Raw genomic sequence first — 19,087 nt, forward strand, 5'->3', positions numbered from 1 at the left:
AAGCACCTTAAGATTATTTTAGAAATGTTTTGGAGTGGAACTGGATTAACTTTAACTTTAAGACTAATTAATAGAACAAAGAAAATAAAACAGAAACCCTAAGAAAGGCAAGAAGATCCCAGAGTGATGCGTTGCTTTGTTAAAATTATTACTGAATACTGACAGGAAAATCAGTGTATTATCCAGATTTATTAACCCAGTTAATCATGGAAAGACAGAGCTTCCCCACTGCGGCAAGTTACAGTCCTGGTTTTATTATGAAATGGAGGAGGAGGAAGGGGAATGTCATACTCAGGTATTCACAGTGGTTGAACTGGATGCATCCCACTGGAGTCTGTGTTCCTTCTCCGCAGAAAGCGTCAGTAACTGCACCTGAAATGCTGGAGTGGTTTACAGCTGCTACTAGTCAGGTCATGTCAACCATTTGGTGTTGAATGCCTCCACTGAACTCTCAGGAAATGGGAGAAATGTCTCAAAACATGCACCAAATGAGCTGTGCACCACTGCACCTCTGGAAATGCTTCCAGTTCATAAGTTGCAGCCTGTGGAGGACTCAGGAGACCTCAGAGACCATCCCAGGGGCTTCCAGCCGTCCTGTTTCTCTCCTCCTATGGCAGAAACTGGGGCCAGTGCCAGGCAGACAGGGTCCCAGTACACAACAGCTGATGGCCCACCACTTGTGCAGAGTTTCTCAGAGACCAGGGCACCGAAAGGTGAAGGAGGGATTCCCTTCCTAGCTGATTTACCCTTGTACACAGAGAGCAAAGAAACAAGGAAAAGGATGTGGGCAGGAAAATTATGTCCATTACTGATGAGATCTGCTCTAGCTGAGCCACCATGTGTCATCCATTACCTCTCACTGATGTTAGAGAGCAAAGAGCATCGTCATGTTCCTGAACTGTGAGCTGATGCCTCATAAACAGAAAATGTCTTCAGAGAGTGAGAAATCTAAGGATTAGACTCTGTGTTTACCTTTTGGTTATGATACTTGTAGAGGGCATAGGGTCAGTGTTTTCAAGCTCTTCTCCCACACGCTTTTGAGGAGTAGAACAAGGTATTTGAGAAAAAGAACAGCTGTATTTTTTTCATAAAGAAAGTTGCAAAGCTTGAGACTTTGGGAACAGCACCATTGACCACGGAGCCCAAAACTGCAAAGAGCTGCTGAGACTGAGAATTTCCATTGCATGGAAGAAGCTGAGCAGAGGCCTGGAGTCAGCAAGCTGCCAGGCAGGAGCATCGAAGGGCGGGGGGGAAAGCACTCAGCAAAATCAAAAAGAGACAGAGAAAAATGAAAGGGCAGATGCTAGAGTGGCAGCAGCTGAAGAGATACAGGCACATGACAGAAAATGTCATAGGAGATTAATCTCGTTTTCTCCATCTAGTCAGAACCACTAATGGCTTCTGCTCTTAACTTAGAACAATCTGTAATTCTTGGAGCTGTTAAAGCACTGTGCTGCTTCCTTGTCTCAGCAATTTGCAGCCTTGTTTGCTGTATGACTGAACTGCAAGAAATCACCCCGAGCATCTGGTGCAAACATATTTATTCACAGCTTACACCCTTCTTCTTTACTGAAATAAAATAAGCATGGTAAAGAAGAGCAAGAAGGAGACAAGGCTGTAAATATGTTAGGCTAAATATGTTGCTACTTGCTGAGTAGCAAGTACTTATTGTGCATTAAGAACAGGCAAGCAGGTGAGCACAGTGAAAGAAGGGGACAGAGGGAAATGCAGTTTATATTACCTAGAGGCGACGATAACTCAATTTTATTGCATGGCATTTGATATGTCCAGCCAAGGCACCAAGCATCATGTGGATGTTAATATGGACTGAGGAAGTGACAGTTCCTTGTACTTATGAGTCCCAAGTTTTGTTTTTCATACACTCTGTGAACATACCATTTTTCAAGTGGTCCACACTTTCTGCAATAAAACACCTTTTAGAGCAAAATACAGGTTCTAGACCCAAAAGTGATGGTACTATTCTGAAGAGAGCTGGCAGGAAATAATGATTTGCACTGCCTTGGCGTTTACTTGGGTACGTGGGAGGAAAAAAAAAAAAAAAAAAAGCATTTGTGTTCCCCACAGATATTCTGCACTGAAATATAGCGCATGGTAAATCCAAAATCGTTGAGCACTTCCCATGTTCAGCAGAACACCTTGAAGTTCCGGGCCGGAAGAGTGTTTGTGGGAGAAACAAATCATCTGACTGGTTTGAGAGGTCTGAACATTTCAATTTAGGATTTGGCTTATGGGCAGAAGCATGCCTTATCTGATCTGACAAAGTACTTTGAAAGCAATACTTCCTGTGAGCACCGGCTGGGGCGGAGGGAGAGCAGCCAGCTCTCAGCTTGCTGTAGCCTTGGCCGCAAGCTGGAATCTGCCTGCTGCGGGTGCTCCTGGCTGTTTCGCTGTGTGGCTGTACTTTCTCTGCCACCTGGGGCCTGATCTGAAGGACTCGTGGTCTGCAGTGAGCTTTGGATCAAGACGAGAGGAAGAAACAGCCAGGCGAGGTTCGCTAAGTAAACATTTTAGGGTCACTTCTGCACTCTATCGCCCTTTTCTTGCAGTCATGGGACTGCTAAAGTGGAGATGCAGTCAAGGTGGATGCAGGAGGGTGGACGGGGATCCCAGAGCCCGTGTCACGCTGCGCTGGGAGGAGAGGCAAACCTGCCCTGACTCGGGCCAGGCAGGGATTTGGTGGTGTTTCTTTAAGAATAAAACATCTAAAATAGGCTGAATCATCTGAGGCTGGAAGCAGCCAGGATCACAGAGCAGGAAGGAAGAGCGGAGCCCTCTGAACCCTTTCCATGCCATGCCGTGTGGCCCAAAGTGTTTTTGCCCCCGAGATGATATCGCAGGCAGCAGAATATGAGGGTGGGGAAGCAGTGCCAGCTATGCCCATAACTGCATTGCCTTGAATTTTCCAGGGCCATTGCTTTTGGCCATATCTGACTACAACGGGCTGTGGATTGATCTGTCTTTCTGAAAAACAGGTTGATTTTTGCTAGGTAACTAAACATTACATTAGGAGCTGAATTTTTTAAGGTATTTAGTCCGTGAGTCCAACCCAGCAGCCCATCCTGAGACATTGATTCTTGAAAACATGCCTATAGCAATGCAAGATTAATGAGATCCTGGTGATTGCTTTATCAGGTACTGTTGGAAGTGCGTAAGCATGCCCACCAGCTGTATAATCTTAAGGAGGCTCTACTTAAAGGATAATTGTGAAGGGGCAGAGTTACAGTCAGGAATCTGTCTTGATCTGGGGAAGCTTCCTTCCTAGTTACTTCTTAATGCATGATTTGCTACCCTTAATTGCAAGGTTGCTTTCAAATGAATGATAGAGTTTAATGAAACAGGTCAGGGATACGGAGTCTGCAAATAGGGAGGCACAATGCTCTTTAGAAAAAAGAATTCAGGCGTATGCCTATTGCCTAAGGAATGGATTGATCCTTTCTTCAGAGATGGTCACAAAACCATTAGCCAAAATGGACTTGATTATCCAGTACTGTTTATATGTTTCATGCTGTCTTTATCAAAATAAAAAAGCCCTTGCAGTTTATGACTGGATGTCTCAGATGTAGTTCCCAGATGAATTACATGACCCTCTAGTTTGAATGGACAGATCCAGAACTTCTACAGAAACTCTATTTCAAATTATGTTATTTGTGTAATTTCATTTTGGTCGCTGAACTGGGATTGTTACACATCCACATGGATCTCCCTCCTCATATAATGCCCTCAGTTGGTGCACAAGTGTACTATGTATTAGGAGCAGGCTATCTCCATGGAATTGCTGGCTTTTCAAGTGAGAGACAAATCTGTCTGTAAGTTAATAGGCTTATAGAAACGTAAAGGGCAGTTGTTACCATACACCTGAGCTGTATGACACAGGCTTTAGGATTTCACCCAGTGATAGTGCAGCCAGTCCAGTAATTTCAGGTGTGTAACACGTCTGGAGTTCTGTGCATTTCTCTGTGTTTTTTCCTCATGAGATGATCTCCAGCTGTCTAGCTACACAGGCTCTTTATAAAAACTTTTTTAAAGAGAGAAATTAAAAGTAGGTCAAATCATGAGTGCAGCCAGACACGCTGCCGGTGAGGCAGGATGAAGCCGTTCCCGGGGTGCGTAAGTTTAGGACACAGTTGCTGCCGTGTAATCATGGTCTGAAAGTCTGTTCAGGAGCCACAGTCCAGAGCTTTCAGTGCCAGGAGGGACCTCCAGGGCCCAGCAGTGAAGCAAGCCTTGCTCGTATAGTCAACTTGTGTTGAATTCTGGCCGAACCGTTGTGTTTGTGAATGCCATGGGACGTAAATACTCTCGATCCAAATGACTGAGCTGGTTTCTGTTGCTATGGGTGTTTAATTTTTTAAACATAAACAGAGGCATCCTTGCTCTGGTTCCTGGACTTTTCCTTTCTTCAGCATCACAGATGAGTTTGCAGAAGAGCAGCCCTTTAATTTTTGAAAGATCTCAATGCCTTGTGTGGCACATTTGCAATGCTGCTGAAAAGTGGGCTCTGAAAATATCTTGTTCCCCCAAACAGGGGGAAATTTCTGGAGAACAGGAGCAGGGGGACAAATGCAGTCACCCAGACTCCTAGCTGGAACATTTCTTGGCACAGAAAGGGCCTGGCTCACTGGGGAGGAAAAAGCTTCAGTACACATCACCCTGCAGTGTGTTGAAGCAGAAGAGTCCCAGTGTTAAAAGGCATTGAGCAACCTGCCTCTGATTTCTAGGCCAAGCTTTGCCACTTGCTCTTTACAGATGAAAAAAAGTCTGCTTGTTGTTATTGTGTATTAACACAGCATCTATTGGGCTGCTTAGAAAACCGGAGTCCATCATGTGAGAAGTTGCACGTGGTGGGGGAAGAGAAAGTCCACTCCGGGCAGCTTTATGAACAGAGAGAGTGCAAAGGATGTGCCAAGGAAAGGAAGGAGGTGTTTTGCAGACAGGTTACAACAGGAAAAAGCAGGCATCCTGCCCCACCTGCTTCCCTGTGCTTACTTAGGCTGGAAAGTGCCTCATTTATTGTAAATATTAGTTGAGGTCAAGAGAGACTAGCCTCAGTTAAGAGGAATCAAGATACCATTTCTTCATTTCTTTGCAAACAGATCAGACATGAGAAGCCGGTTCTTTTCCTCATGTTATATCAGAGCAGCTTTCCTGTGCCCCCTTAACAGAGTGACTGCAAGCAGCAGCTCTGAGAATTTCTCACGTTCTCATGGTTAAATAGTTAAAACTGAGGCCAAAAGGCAGAGAAAAGTAAGATATACAGCATGTTAGGGACCAGTGTTGTTGGACTGGCAAAAGGTGGGACTATTCGTATGGGTCCAGGTGGCTGTGGATGCACGTTTAATTTTAAAAAACCCAAATCCTAACAATACAAAGCAGATTTTTCAGAGTGTATGGGTCAGAGCATCTCTGCTCCCACAGACATGAAGACGAGCAACAGTGACTTCTCCTGCAGTCCAGCAGTTGGTCTTTCTATTTCAGGATCGAATTGCTTGCATCCTTTTTAAACCGCATGCTTTAGAAGATTCATTTATTCCTGTAACCTGGTGCTAATCATGGCGATTCTCCAAGAACTGAACAAGCTGTCCAAGGGTCCACCACTTCCTCCCTAGGGATTTTCAGCTGGAATTGGATCATGCTGAAGAACTGCAATTATTACCTGCTATACCCCTTCTGGGATCGCCTGCAATATCATTGTGGGAAGATTATTCTGCGCTTCCCCATTGGAGTAGGGAAAAGGCTTTCAGAGCTCAAGGTCTGTCTATACCATACAGCCCAACAGTGAGTACTTGCTGAACAAGGGCTATTTAGATCCAGCAGCCAAATGGGCAGGCAGTCTTGCCCTGTTTGTCTGGGCTGGTGTCTGGAGTAGAGCTAGGAGTTAGGAGTAGGGATTTAAACTAAGCACGCTCTGGGACAGAGATGACAACCCACATCTAAGTGGGGGAATAGTGGAGAGGGGTGGAAGGAAAATGGTGCACGGAGGGCTGAACAAGAAAGGCCTCAGCAATGGTAGCATAGAGCGGAGGGGGCCCACCTCCAGAGTGTGTGCACAAATTCGCACAGCCTGGGAAACAGGCAGGAGCAACTGGAGTCCTGTGTACAGTCACAAAAATTCAGCATAACTGGGATAACTGAGACGTGGAGATCACCAGACGCTCACACTGCTGGAGTCCTCTGATGGAGAGGTACAAGCCCTTCAGGGAAGACGATGTGCATTGCCCTCTACATGCAGGAGCAGCTCCTATGGTGGGTATCTACGGGACAGGTGACAGCTGGTGGAGAGCTTGTGGGCTGGGGTCAGATGAGAGGCCAGTGAGGGTGACACTGTGGTGGGAGCCTGTTACAGACCACCTGATCACTGTGGGCAAGTGGATGGGGTCCTTTTTAGGCAACTCAGGGATACCTCTGTGTTGCAGACCCTGGTTCTCACAGGTGACCTGGACTTCCCTGTCATCTGCTGAGAGAGCAGCTGAGTGGAATGCAAGCTGTCAAGAGGATTTCTGGAGAGTGCCAGGAGTAGCTTCTGGATGGAGGAACAAGATGGGTCAACCAGAACTAGTGCACAGCTGGATCTGCTAATACTACCAAGGACGAACTGGCTGGGGACGTGATAACTGGTGGCAGCCTGGGCTGTAGTGACAGTGAAATAATAGAGTTCAAGATCCTGATAGGATTGAGGGAGAAAAGCAGCAAAGTAAATACCCTGGACTTCAGGTGAGAAGATTTCACTTTTTTCAGGGATTTGCTAAGTGGGATCCCATAGGAGGCAGCTCTGAAGGCTAAAGCAGCTCAGGAAAGCTGCCAGGGCTTTAAGGACAACAGTCTCCAGGTGCAAGAAAGATCTTTCTCGCTACTCATAGAAACAAGCAGACACATCAGGAGACCAGCATGGCTAAGCAGGGAACTCATGGCAGAGCTCCAATGCGAAAAGGCAGCATATGGGGGATGGGGGTGAAAGTAGGGATAGACTGCAAAGGAGGAATTTAGGAACATTGTCTGGGTGTGCAGGACTGGTGTTAGGAAAGTTAAAGCTCAGCAGCTGAGATTGCCGAGGGACATCAAGGGCAACAAGAAGAGCTTCTACTGCTACAATAACATCAAAAAGCTCAAAAAGGAAAACATGGGCCCACTGGTGAATGGGGTGGATGATTTAGTGAGAGCAGACAGAAATAAGGCCAAGGTGCTCAGTGCTGTCTTCGTCTCATTCTTCACTGTCAAGGTCTCCCAGGTCTCTGTGCTTACAGAGTTCAAGGAGAAAGAGAACTACCAGTGGTGGATTAGGATCAAGTCAGGGATTACTTGTCAGGTCTCAACCCATACAACCCCTACAAGTCCGTGGGACCAGACAGGCTGCACCACGGGTGCTGAGAGGGCTGGCTGGTATCCTTGCAAGGCCACAGAGACTGGGGAAGATCCCTGAGAACTGGAGAAAGGCAGTTGTTGCACCCACCTTTGGGAAAAGCCAAAGGAACAATCTGGGGACCCAGAAGCAGGTCAGCCTCCCTTCGATCCCTGGGAAAATCAGGGAGCGAGTCCCTGGAGAACATTTCTGGGCACTTAAGGCAGAAGATGGTAACTGGGAACAGTCAGCCAGGAATTATCAAGGATAAATCAGGCCTGACCAACTTGATTGTCTTCTATAATAAAATGAAAGGGGACAATGTCTTGACTGGAAATAACCCTGAGCAACCTGGTCTGACCCCATGGCTGACCCTGCCCTGAGCAGGGTTTGGGCTAGACACCTCCCCTGATCCCTTCCAACATGAGTTATCTTGTGATCCTGTGAAGCAGGAGCTCCCATTAAAGGAGGATTGCCAAGTTTCAGAGCACGCCAGCCCAGACTGCCTGGTTGCACAGTGGACCCCAGTCAAGGCTCAGTGTGCTTTTGGGCTGTAACAGGAGAGCGTCAGGTGAGAATAGCCAGGGGTTTGCTTTAGACATCCCTTTTCTGGATAGCTCAAGTCAGTCTCCAGGGTCTAATAGACCATCCATGTATTATAATTTTTCTTTTACAGTGTTTTACAGTGTGAAATTTGTTTAATGAACAGATGAAAGGAACAAATTGTCTTTGACCTACATGACAACTTTGATAGGTGCATTTCTAATACATTTGATATGCTCCAATTATTTCTGAATTATGAAAAAACTTGCAATAATACAGGCTGCCAAGAAGGCATATTTAATACACTAGTGGTGAGAAGAGAGTCCCTTATCATATTCTTGGCTTTGTGATCCAAAAATGATGAAAAGGTGTGAGAGGTCCTAATACTTGAGCAGCCAACAGTCACCTGAAGAAGGGGACTTGACCCAATAGACCTCCCCACCACCCTGCTGATATTTGATGTCCACACATCTGCAATAGATTAGGTAGTAATTTGCTGAAACTTGTTATTCCAGCATGAAAATCTGTAATAATACATAACTCTTCATAGCTTTTTTTGGTCCAAATCTTTTTATCATCTCTAGTAGGGACCTATATTAGGAGGAATTGGTCTAAGTAAAGCTACTGCACTGGACATAGGCAAGCGTATCCGTTTAGTAATTCCAGCTGGCTTTTGTTACATATTATGTGAAGCAAAATTATGTAAAGATCTGTCAGATGCCTTGTCTCTCCTCCCCACACAGCAAGTTTCTCTGGAACTGTAGCTGCCCCTGTGGAGTCCTAGATACATGTATGGCAGGGGCCTTGTTAGCTTTTTGGAAACCCATCTTACTTGGTAAAAGAGTCATGCTGACTTTCAGCAAGGTGCCCAATTTATTTGGAGGCTTTCAGAAACTCTTGCTTAGGGGCATGCTGCATAGCCCTGTGAGTCACCATCCTTCCCGACTGTTAGGTCTATCTAACTCCCTGAAGTTAGATAATGAGGTTGTGCGACTAAGTGTCATTTTGCTCTTTTTGTGGTATGCCTCATGCTAGGCTTTAGTTACACAATGATGAAGCACACCCTCCATCGGCACCTAGATATATTGTTGAATATATATATTTTTTATTTCTACTGTCCTCTGTGTGTATCTTAGTCATGATTTGAACAAAAATATTGGCATTAGCTCAGGAGATAATATAATTTTTCAGTTCCTAGTTTTTCCTATGGTGTTCATTCTTGCTTACTCTTCAAACCAGAACAGGTTTACTTTCCTTACCCTGCTATGAGGCCAGGGAACGATGCTTTCCCCAGTTCAAGCACGGGCCCCCTTAGTCCTGATGAAAGAGACCGTCATCCTTGGCTTTGCTCCCGCCAACATGACATGCTTATCTGTGGCTTCTCCTTAAAGAATATGCCAATGCTAATTCAGGCTCTGCACTCAGCCCCACTTGCAAGCAACACGAAGGCAGCGTACAGGCCTGTGCCTTTACTGATCACATCTTGCCGCTTGGCCTTCCCCTTCTCCCCTGTTTAGCTGTCCCAACTCTGAAGGGTTTGTGCATCCTCAGGCCAGAAGAGGTGGGGAGTCACCTGCAGCTGCTGGCAGTCCGACCTGCCTTGGTCCTTTCACTTCTCCCTATCCTTCTCAGACAGCAGTTTCAGGAATTTCATGTGGCAGAGGCTGGAGTCATTGACGTGCATCGCCGATGGGACCGCAGCCTGAGATCTCTCCTCGCTCCTGTCGTGCTGCTGTGGACTTGCAGAGCTGTGTATGTATTGCACACAGAGGTGACCTTCCCCTTCTGCAGTTTGTATCACACTGAACCTCAAAAACAACATGAAAGCAAGACCTGCATTTTCACTGTGCCTGGCAGTGTTCATAATACCCAGCCAGCATCTTTGTGGGCCAGCTTATTGGTATGACAGCCCCATAACAGGCAATCAGTCTCTCCTGATGCCTCAGTTTATCTTGTGGAACAAGAGTGAATCCCTCATCTGCCTCGTTATCTGACCCTCCAGAAAGAACAAACTAATGAAGCACATGATTAGAGCACTCTGTCTTTCCCGTATGGCTTTGGGAAAATCATTTAATCCTTCACAGCTTCATTCCTTGCCTAGAAAAAGGGAAGAATGATATTTCTTCCAGCTCCTTCTCTACCCTTCCCATCCATGTCTGCTTTATCTGCTCAATCTGCAAGCTTTCTGGGGCAAACACAGTCCTTTACTGTGTGGGCATGTGTGTGTTCAGCACTTGGTATTATGGGCCTTCACCTGGAGCCTTCTGATACCACCACGGTAAAAATAAAAGTAATAATCCACCATTCTGAGTCCGGGTAAGGTCTTTTAGATGTTTCCATGACTGCTTCTTAGGCTATAATAAAAAGGCTTATATGGCATAAGCTTGGATTTCTTATATTGTCTTCCAGGGCAGTTACAGTGGAAGTCACCAAGAAGATAATCTGGTCAATAGCTTTCATCAAATGTTAGAAATCACCACCACACCAGTGATGTATTTGAATTTCGACTGCAATCTCTTGAATTGCTCTTGGGGTAGACAGAAGAGAGGAGGAGGAGAACTGGCAGGGAGAGATGCATAAAAGGAGGGAAGGCAGGTCACGTGGGCAAGGAAAGAATTTTTTCCAGCCAGCAACACTGAGATTTTCAAAAGCTCTGTGTGGGACCTGCTTCATTCAAAAAGCTGCCGAAGCAACTTTACAGCCAGGCGCAACGAATCCAGAGCCAGGGCTGAGTATTATTCCAGTATTCACTCCGTGCCTGTGCCCTGAAGGTGCTGGGTCTTCAGCTTTGCCCACCTAAACCTCCAGGTTTTGTGTTAGTCCTATGTCCCCTGCACCTTGCAGTTACCAGCTTATCTGATGTTTTCAAAGCCCCTTTGCAACCCTCATGTAGGCTCTCTTCATATGCACAAACAGTGAAGGCCCAGACAAAGATTTTCTCCTGACACTGCTGAAATGCAAAACTCTATTAAAAAAAGATTCAGTCCTCAAACCGGCTTTGCACAGCTCTTAGGAAGTATCATAGGGTGTGCACAGAGCGACAAAAGCAACCTACCTATCAGTTGGACTGAGTCAGAAGTTGCAGGCATGATCTCAGCCACGAGCAGCATGAATACAGTCAGGGACAGCAGGACAGTGATACCTGCAGGGAATGAAAATAGAGAGGAAGGATGAGGAACGTGATCTCTGCAGCTCCTCTTACGATGTCTGTGCTGATAAATATAACCTTGTCCTGATCTACAGCTAAGCCAAATGCATGGCTTTGTGCTTGTCAAGACAAATGAGAGCTTCTGCCAAGTGAGAGTATCTTTGGATGCATCTTTAGCCGCTCTCTTTCCCCTTGTCTCAATTACTCCCAAAACCTTGTTCCTCTTAAAGTGATGGAGAAGTCTTTGCTGCTGAATGAAATGAAGCTTGCAGAACTTGTAAACTGTGCTGTTCTTGCAAAACTGGGCTCAAGCAAAGCCCAGCCAGTTTTTAAGAGCTTCCAGAGACTTCACAGTCACAAGTAATCTTTGGCTGTTGCTCATTGTATAATGCCCTCCGTACAGCTGCAACCTGATTTAAACGTAGCTCTTTGTTTATTTGTTCCCTCTGGAAAGGCTGTTGCAAAAACTCGCCGTTCTGGTGCTGAGAAATCACCTTCTGTTTCACAGCCTGCACGAACTTTATGCCCTATTTTTTGTGTCAGCATCGCCTTTTAGCTCAAATAATTCTTTTTCTTGACTTCCCCCTCTTCTTTATAGACAGCAGTCCTATTCCCCTTAGTTCTTGTTTTGCTTCACGGAAGCCAGGCCACTCAGTTTTCCAACTGCTCTACGGACCCTCAGTGCGCTTGTTCCTTTCTGAATGTCTTTGCCCTGACCAGTTTTGTGCACAATATAAAAATTAAGATCTCACCTGGGCCAGTTTTGTGTGTTTCCTGCTTTCCCCTGTCTTCTACTCTTGGAAGCACATATAATAGTAAATCACATTTAACTCTTCTTTGACTGTCACTTCTTTGCATTTATGGGGAACTCATAGCTTGGTGGTTTGGGGACTTGAGGACCTGGAAGATGAGAATCCAATGCCCAGTCACTGCTGCTCGTGACCCTTCAGAGAGCCACTCCACCTCTCTGTAACTTAGTACATCCTAGCTGAAAAATGGAGCTAATCAGCTGTGAAATGCATTGAGATGCACTAAGGAAAAGAGCGACAGGGGAGAGAGTGTTATCGTTGCTGCCTGTGCCAGTGAAAAGTTTTGCCTCATCCCAGGATAAAATCAAAAGGATGATGTCAGTAGAAGTACGTAGCACAGTATGTGTGAATGTCTTACAGAAAGCTGTTACCCTGATTTCTCCAACCAAACAAGTGCTTCAGCTGCTCCTCCAGGGAAATCTTTTTTATCAAGCACCATTTATTTCCCATTTTATGGAGAAGACTTAGAAAGGAAATGAATTTTTTAGCACTTACCTAAAGAAATCTTCTCTCCTGAATCAGCTGGCAAGAGGAAAACAAGCAATGCCAAGGCAGATATCAGAACGCATGGAATCAGCAGGTTCAAGCCATAGTAGAGTGTGCGTCGGCGCATGGTGACGGTATATGTCACATCTGGATATGGTTCTTTACAGCATTCATAATACATCTCGTTCCTCTTTCCTGGGACACCTGTAGAGAGGGGAGATCAGAGCAGTGGGGAGAGGTATCCCTGGAAAGGGGCCAAGCACATGATGGTTTATGGCACCTCTAATCACGTGGTCTCTCACCGGAGCTGAAGGACCTCCAGGGACCACGTGGTCTATCCCTGACCACAAACAGATCCAGCCCTACGGAGGATGTTCCTGGCACAGGCAGCAACAGCCACCTTGGTGCTTCAGTATTTTTCGCTTTAAGTTGTAAGCCAGCAATGGGGTGAGAAAAAGGAGACAAACTGAGCCCTGTCTTGACCACTGAAGCAGTTGTTCCCTCACAGAGGATCTAGTGTAGGGGTGTGAGCACGCTACAACTACCTCCAGACAGTCTAGGTTCAGACCTGAGCGGGCATCTCGTCTGACTCCTGAGGTTCAGTCTGAGGGAAATGGAAGGGATTTCTCCCCACCCCAACCTCCGTGGGGTCTCTTACTGCTCAATACTTCCAAATATCAGACCCAGGAGTGCTTTGAAATGTCTTGTGGCAACTGAGAAGGGAGAAGAGAAACCCCTAAGGCTGTCACCAGGCAAAAGTCATTTTCTAACACTATGGCCACAAGGATGAAAACATGGTGAACAGATTAAGGGGCAGAAGGGACAAAGTATGTCTTTTTTCCTCAGCTCGAAGTTGTTTGAAAGCTGAAATACATCACTACAGGGTTAAACCAGCTGTTGTAACTCTTAGTATGTCAGTGTCTTCAGCAACCTCTGAGGCAGCTGTGCAAGATTCCTGCTGTTCCTAATCCTGCTTCTGCATTTTCTGAGGGTTTTTTTCATGCCTTTTGAGTACTCAGAACCTGGCTTAGCCACAGAGACTCATTTGGGCTGAATAAACACAGTTCTGACCATCCCAGTCCCAACAAGGAAAGATTTGCAAACAGTGGCCAAAGGATAATGCAGCAAAACATACCTTCTGCCTCCCTGCAGAAAGCAAATGGTGACAAAGGGAGGATGTCATATTCACTAGCCCATGCAGCAGATTTTCTGCAGGACAGGTGCCGCTAGTGGTTATTTTTCTGTCATTCTCTTATATAGTACTTGCTTTGTTTCATCAGGAAAAACAAATATGATATGACTTCCGTTTTCAAAAGGGGTGTCGAGTTAAGCTTAAAGTCTGTCACCTCTGAGGGTTAAGAAACATAGCTGTCCAGCACAGCTGTACTGTGGATTGGCCAAAGTGACCAGGTTGCAGAAGACCCTGCTTGGCAGGGACATCTAAGACTCTGCTTGGCAGGGACAGCAACAGCACAGGAAATGTCAGGGGAAGTTGGAAGACCTTTCCTGCCACCATTGCTTACCTCCTTTTTGTTTCTGCCCACATGACAGAAGATGCTATGGCGTGTTTGTTCTGGCAGGAGCGTGGCAAAAGCTCCATAAAGGATATGGCCGTGGCTGGCTTATGGTGTTAACTATCACTATAGTTGTATGGGCTAGTTAAGGGTCAGCTCTGTCCGTGCCTTATCTGGGAGGAAGACAGATAAATCCAAAGCCAGTCTCTTCATCAGATACACAAAGCTACCGGACAGAAATAGCCACTATAAAGGAGTATGTGAAAGCCAGGACTGCTCTGAAATGGACTGATTTTAGGAGGTCTCCTTGACTACGCGTTTGGACTAGCAGATGAAAGATCCTGTCTCTGAGTTCTCTGTAGGGTGGTCTAAGCTCTGTTGATTTCCATAGCATTGCTTCTGATTTAGACTTACATCAGTGAGTTCATAATAAGGCACTAGGAGCTAGCTCTGAATAACTCATTCTGGGCATAGGATCCTCTTTTTAAAAACACAGGTGTCTTCTGAAGCACAGAAGAGAACAGAGATATCTTGAGCTGCAGTTATTTGCAGGAACTGATAGACACTTTGATCATTTTCTGGGCGAGAGGAATTCATTTCTGTAAAAGCTCATTCCAATTTCGCTGAAATAGTGTTTTTAAACCCAATCAGTTTTTGGCTGATGTGCTAGAATAGATGTGACATTATGCTCAGTGTGTCTGTATGAGACACAGATCCAAATTTAGTACTGACAAACTGCTCAAACACATCAGGACCAACAGATTCCATTTACGTACAGGTTCCCCTGAGCTTCATGCTGCTGCTGCAGAACACAGTGTTTTCAGACACATTTGAATGAATGTGTTTGAAAAATTCTCTCTGATCAGTGATTTTTTTTTTTTTTTTTTTGCTGACTTTTACATAAGAGCGTTTAACACCTGTATTTCAAACTTCCCAATTGGATTGCTCATTTCTCTGTACTTGGGTTTTGCCTTTGAAAATTAGACTATGGAAGATTTTAGCCCATCAATTTACCCACTAAATCCCATTCTCCATTTGAAATGTAGTTAGAAATATCAGCCTCAAGCATCTGCAGATCAAGTAACCAGCCACTGTGGGTCCAGGAGCCAAACTTCAAATCACACCTCTGCACATCAAAAGGGAACCAGCGGACGTCAATGTAACACGTGCTCTTCAAAATGCCTGTAGACAGAAATATGTGGAATCAAATGTGTGCAGGGTGCAGCCCATCAAATGGGGAGGACAGGGTAGGGGTACAGAGTACATGGGTGTCCAAGTGGTGCTGCTGGGTGTACCTGGACAGGCTTTCTAAAGGGGTTCCTCCTTAAGGCTTGCTCAATTTCTGACATGCTCAAAAGCCCTGAATTAGACCTACAATCCCTTTGAACATGTGTTTTTATGCTAAACCTTGCTCACTGGCAGCCTTTATCTTCTACACGCTAATCTGGGCCTTTGTTTTAACTCTGGATGTGTCTGGTTCACTCGTGGGCCTGCTGCTCCGCAGCCTTCACCTCACCTCACATGCTCACCATGCCTTGCCAAGCTCAGAGAAGAGGCAGTTCTGCTTCATCAGAAAATTATCTCAAATGCTGAGCTGACCCTACCTGTTTGGAATAACTGTTTCTGCCTGCTCCCTAAAACACCAACTAATGTGAATCCCACTTTTAAGTCATATAACTGAACAGAGTTTCGTGCTCCTCAGTAAGTGCTCAAGCTGTGCCTTTTGAAAATTAAATCTCCAAAGCAGAGAGTCCTTTGTTATTGTCTCCGTCTACTGTTGCAAAGGCTGAGGATGTCGTTCATGATCGCTTCCCTGCACAAACAGTGCTGTTCTGGGGTGGCTGGATTCCTTTGGTTTGTTCCTTTATGCTCAGGTGGGTTTCCCTCCTGCTGTCATGGCCCTTTTTGGACTGGCTACAGGGAGTCTTTTCTCCCATTTTCTCATGAATCTCGGCTCCGCTCCCTTCCTTAACAACAGACTGCTGTCCCATTCTTGTCCTTCATCTCTGCTTCTCCGCCTAGCCATATGTACTGGAGCTTGTTTCTCTAATGGACAGCAACAGTGAGTACAGCCTCCTCTTGGAGTCAAGGGAAATAAAACTTTCATGAAGCTTTGGGAACACTCTTTTCCCTTCTGCAGTATTTTCCCATGTCTCAATTATTCTAGCTGCTTCTGCGAGCTCTTGGTGCTGTTAAGTAGGCTGATTATGAACATTTTCCTTCAAAAATGGATTGGACAAATTATTTTACCAGCAGTTAAATTCTTGTAAGTAAAGATTTCCTGTGCTTTGCATAACAGATTTCCTTTACTGCTTATTCCTTAGCTTCTCTTTCCTTGGGGTCTTAAGTAAGCAGTTCTCCACCATGGAGTTTGCAGCTCACTCTGGATGCAGTCTGCATACGTGGTACCGCTTCTCCTACTCCATCGACAGAAAAGAGACTAGCAGGGCACCAGATCTGCCTAATACAGGCACCACCTGCATGATCTACCTAAACAGACCCTGGGGGCATGGAAAAGGCTCTGCCCTGGTGAATGCCAACTTTTTCATGTTGTCTTTTGCTCCCTGGAGAACAGCCTTACCCGCAGATCTGTCCCAGAGAAACCACATGAGTGCTTTAAGTCATCTCAGGGATAGGGATCACCAATGAACCTGTGGATATGCTTGGAGTCGGTCTGCCAACAGCTACCTCAAAAAGCTTGGGTGTTTCTTGTCCACCACAGCAAGCAACTGTGGGAATAGCCTGGGTGTTTGCTGGTAGGTCACACCTGCCAGGACCCTGCGAGCACTGGAGTCAGCAATATGCCTGGAAAGCAGGCGAGGACCAGAGTCTGGCCAGCTCTGGACTGGGCTCAGCCTAAGACTGCAGTACACAGAGGGCTTTGGTGGGAGAGCAGTGCTGCTCCTGTGACTCATCCTGTAGTCACAGCTCTCTTCACTCGCAAGAAAGAGCTAACCGGGTTGCACGTAAAACCTCCCCCTGTGATAATGTGCCGTGAGGGTGCACACCACCTTGCTTTAGATGGTACCTCTGCTGGGCTCTGAATGTTGGAAGCAAACTGCTCAGGAAATACATTTATTCGTTTATGAAGTGGAAATCTGCCACTAATAATGGACCTAAATCACTTCAGCAGGTCTGTCCCATAATAGATGGCTTGCAGAATTTCTACCCACAGACTGCTTCCAAATGCTTGGATTTCATTCATAAAGGAAAACTGTTTGTAATTATTCAAAGATACACATTGATTTAAAGCAAACAAACGTGTTCTGCATACCTGGAGGAATATATTGACAGGATCCAGAGTAATTCACCAGCACATTTGTGTGAAATGTTGCATCAAATCTTTCATCAGCGCTGCAACACAATGAGAACAAAACAAAACCGAGAGAGAGCCAACAGACGTATGACTTCGGATGTAGTAGCTCTCAACAGAACAATACTCTTTTGTCAGAATTTAATGTACAGGATGTCTGAATTAAGGGCTGTCTTACGCCTAGGCAAAGGGCCCACCCCCATCAGTAGCTCACCTTCTCATAGACGTTGTTGGCCTGTGCCTGGGTACACTGGATGCTTGCCCTAACGTCCTTGAGAAAGGGAGAGGCAGAGCTGGTGATGTCTCAGGGCAAAGGCAGAAGGGAAGGGAGCGGGGGTAGTGTCCCGCCAGGAGTCTCCAAAGACCAGACAGTCGGGAGGACGAATCTTTTCTGGGACTTCTGTCAGAATCGGGCAGCTCACAGTGTAAATTAAGCTATTTGTTACCCAGGTCTGCGGGAACAGTCCTGCAGTCTTTCAGGATGCATGGGGCCAGCACTTTGCTTCACGCAATGGATGAAAGCACTGGCAAGAAGCTGTTTTGGATCTGGGGCTTATATGGGGAGACTGACTGAGACTGTAAGAGCAGAAACCAGGTGAAAGGGACCAAGAAAAAACATTTCTTTAGATTCCAGCAATTCTGAGGTAAAGAAGCCATCTTCAAGGGAGCAAGCGTGGGGGCTCGCTCCAGAGGGTCTCTTGGGAAGAGGTTAAATGCAGAGCATTCCTATAGCCTGTAAAAAGGCTTTACACAGTAGCCCCTTGCTTATCACGGCTATATGCAGGTCGGTCATGTTTGAGCGTGACTCCAACGTTTTACTGGGCACGTCCTGTGTCACAGCCAGACATGAGTCCATCACGTGGCTGGGCATAGATGTAGCCCACTCCTGGGGCTCCCAGGAGATGTCACACAGCAGCGTGGAAAATTTGGACCCTTTGTTCCCCCTGTGACCTGCTCTTTATTCATGTCCAAGGAGTCCTTGCACATGACAGTAATGGGGGCAGGCTGAAAGTGAGGCAAACTGTGCTGGTGAGCGGAAAATGGCCTGCTGGTGTAGACGCTCCTGGCCTAAAGAGAAAAAGAAGTGTAGGAGAAGGAAACTATACTCAGGGCACAGTGCTAAGCTACTCTAATGTAAAAGAGTGAAGCACAATGACAGTTCTGTCAGGAGCTTTCTGTGGGCTTGAAAAACAAAATCGAATCACAAAAATTTGGGGAGAAGAGCACATGACTCAAGATGAGCATAAAAGAAACAGCACAAACAAATGGGCATAAAATTGAAAAAGCTGAGGTGATAACTAGCTAGAGACATAAAAGGCGGCAAGACACAATGGCATGAGTGCACGTCAGAACAGGGGATGAACAGGTTAAAGAAGTGTGCATACAACAGACTCCCATTGCCACAGCTGATGAAATTTACTCTGGAGTAGTGAAGGAACTGGCCAAAATACTCCCTGAAGCATTAACAATTATCTGTGAGAGCTCATGGAAAATAAGAAAGGGCGTAGTGAACTTGAGATGATCAAAGAATATTCAGATGATCTTTTTTAAAGGGTGAAGTTATAGACACATCAGCCTAACTTCAAAGATAACAAGGTGATAACAGCTGGCATGGATTTGTCAAGGGCCAGTTGCATCAAATCAGACTAATTTTCTTCTTTGTCAGGACTGACTTACTGATTAAGAGGAGGCAGGAGATATGTCTGGACTTCAGAAAGCCTTTGCCACATAATGTTCTTATAAACAAACTAAAGAAATAGGGAACAGATTAAATGCCTGCTGGTTAGAGACTGAATCTCGCTGAGTTGTTATCATGGGCTCATAGTTGAACGGTGAGCAGTAAAGCTGACGTAAAGAATAACCGTTATACAATTTCCAGGTGACTGCAAGTTTCCTTCAGACACCTTGGAGTGAGGG

General features: G+C 45.7%; 1 protein-coding gene across 1 annotated transcript in view; it reads right to left on the minus strand.

Moving 5' to 3' along the window:
- LOC136995364 (neuronal acetylcholine receptor subunit alpha-7-like) overlaps nt 1-19,087 on the minus strand; it is a 57,232-nt gene that overhangs the window by 15,422 nt on the left and 22,723 nt on the right. The window contains exons 5-8 of the mRNA XM_067315987.1: nt 17,132-17,211; nt 14,872-15,039; nt 12,353-12,547; nt 10,956-11,042 (exon numbers count right to left, since the gene is read on the minus strand). Coding sequence (XP_067172088.1) covers nt 10,956-11,042; nt 12,353-12,547; nt 14,872-15,039; nt 17,132-17,211 — 530 coding nt within the window. The remainder of the gene's footprint in view (nt 1-10,955; nt 11,043-12,352; nt 12,548-14,871; nt 15,040-17,131; nt 17,212-19,087) is intronic.

The sequence above is a fragment of the Apteryx mantelli genome, chromosome Z (assembly GCF_036417845.1).
Source record: "Apteryx mantelli isolate bAptMan1 chromosome Z, bAptMan1.hap1, whole genome shotgun sequence".
Classification (NCBI taxonomy): domain Eukaryota; kingdom Metazoa; phylum Chordata; class Aves; order Apterygiformes; family Apterygidae; genus Apteryx; species Apteryx mantelli.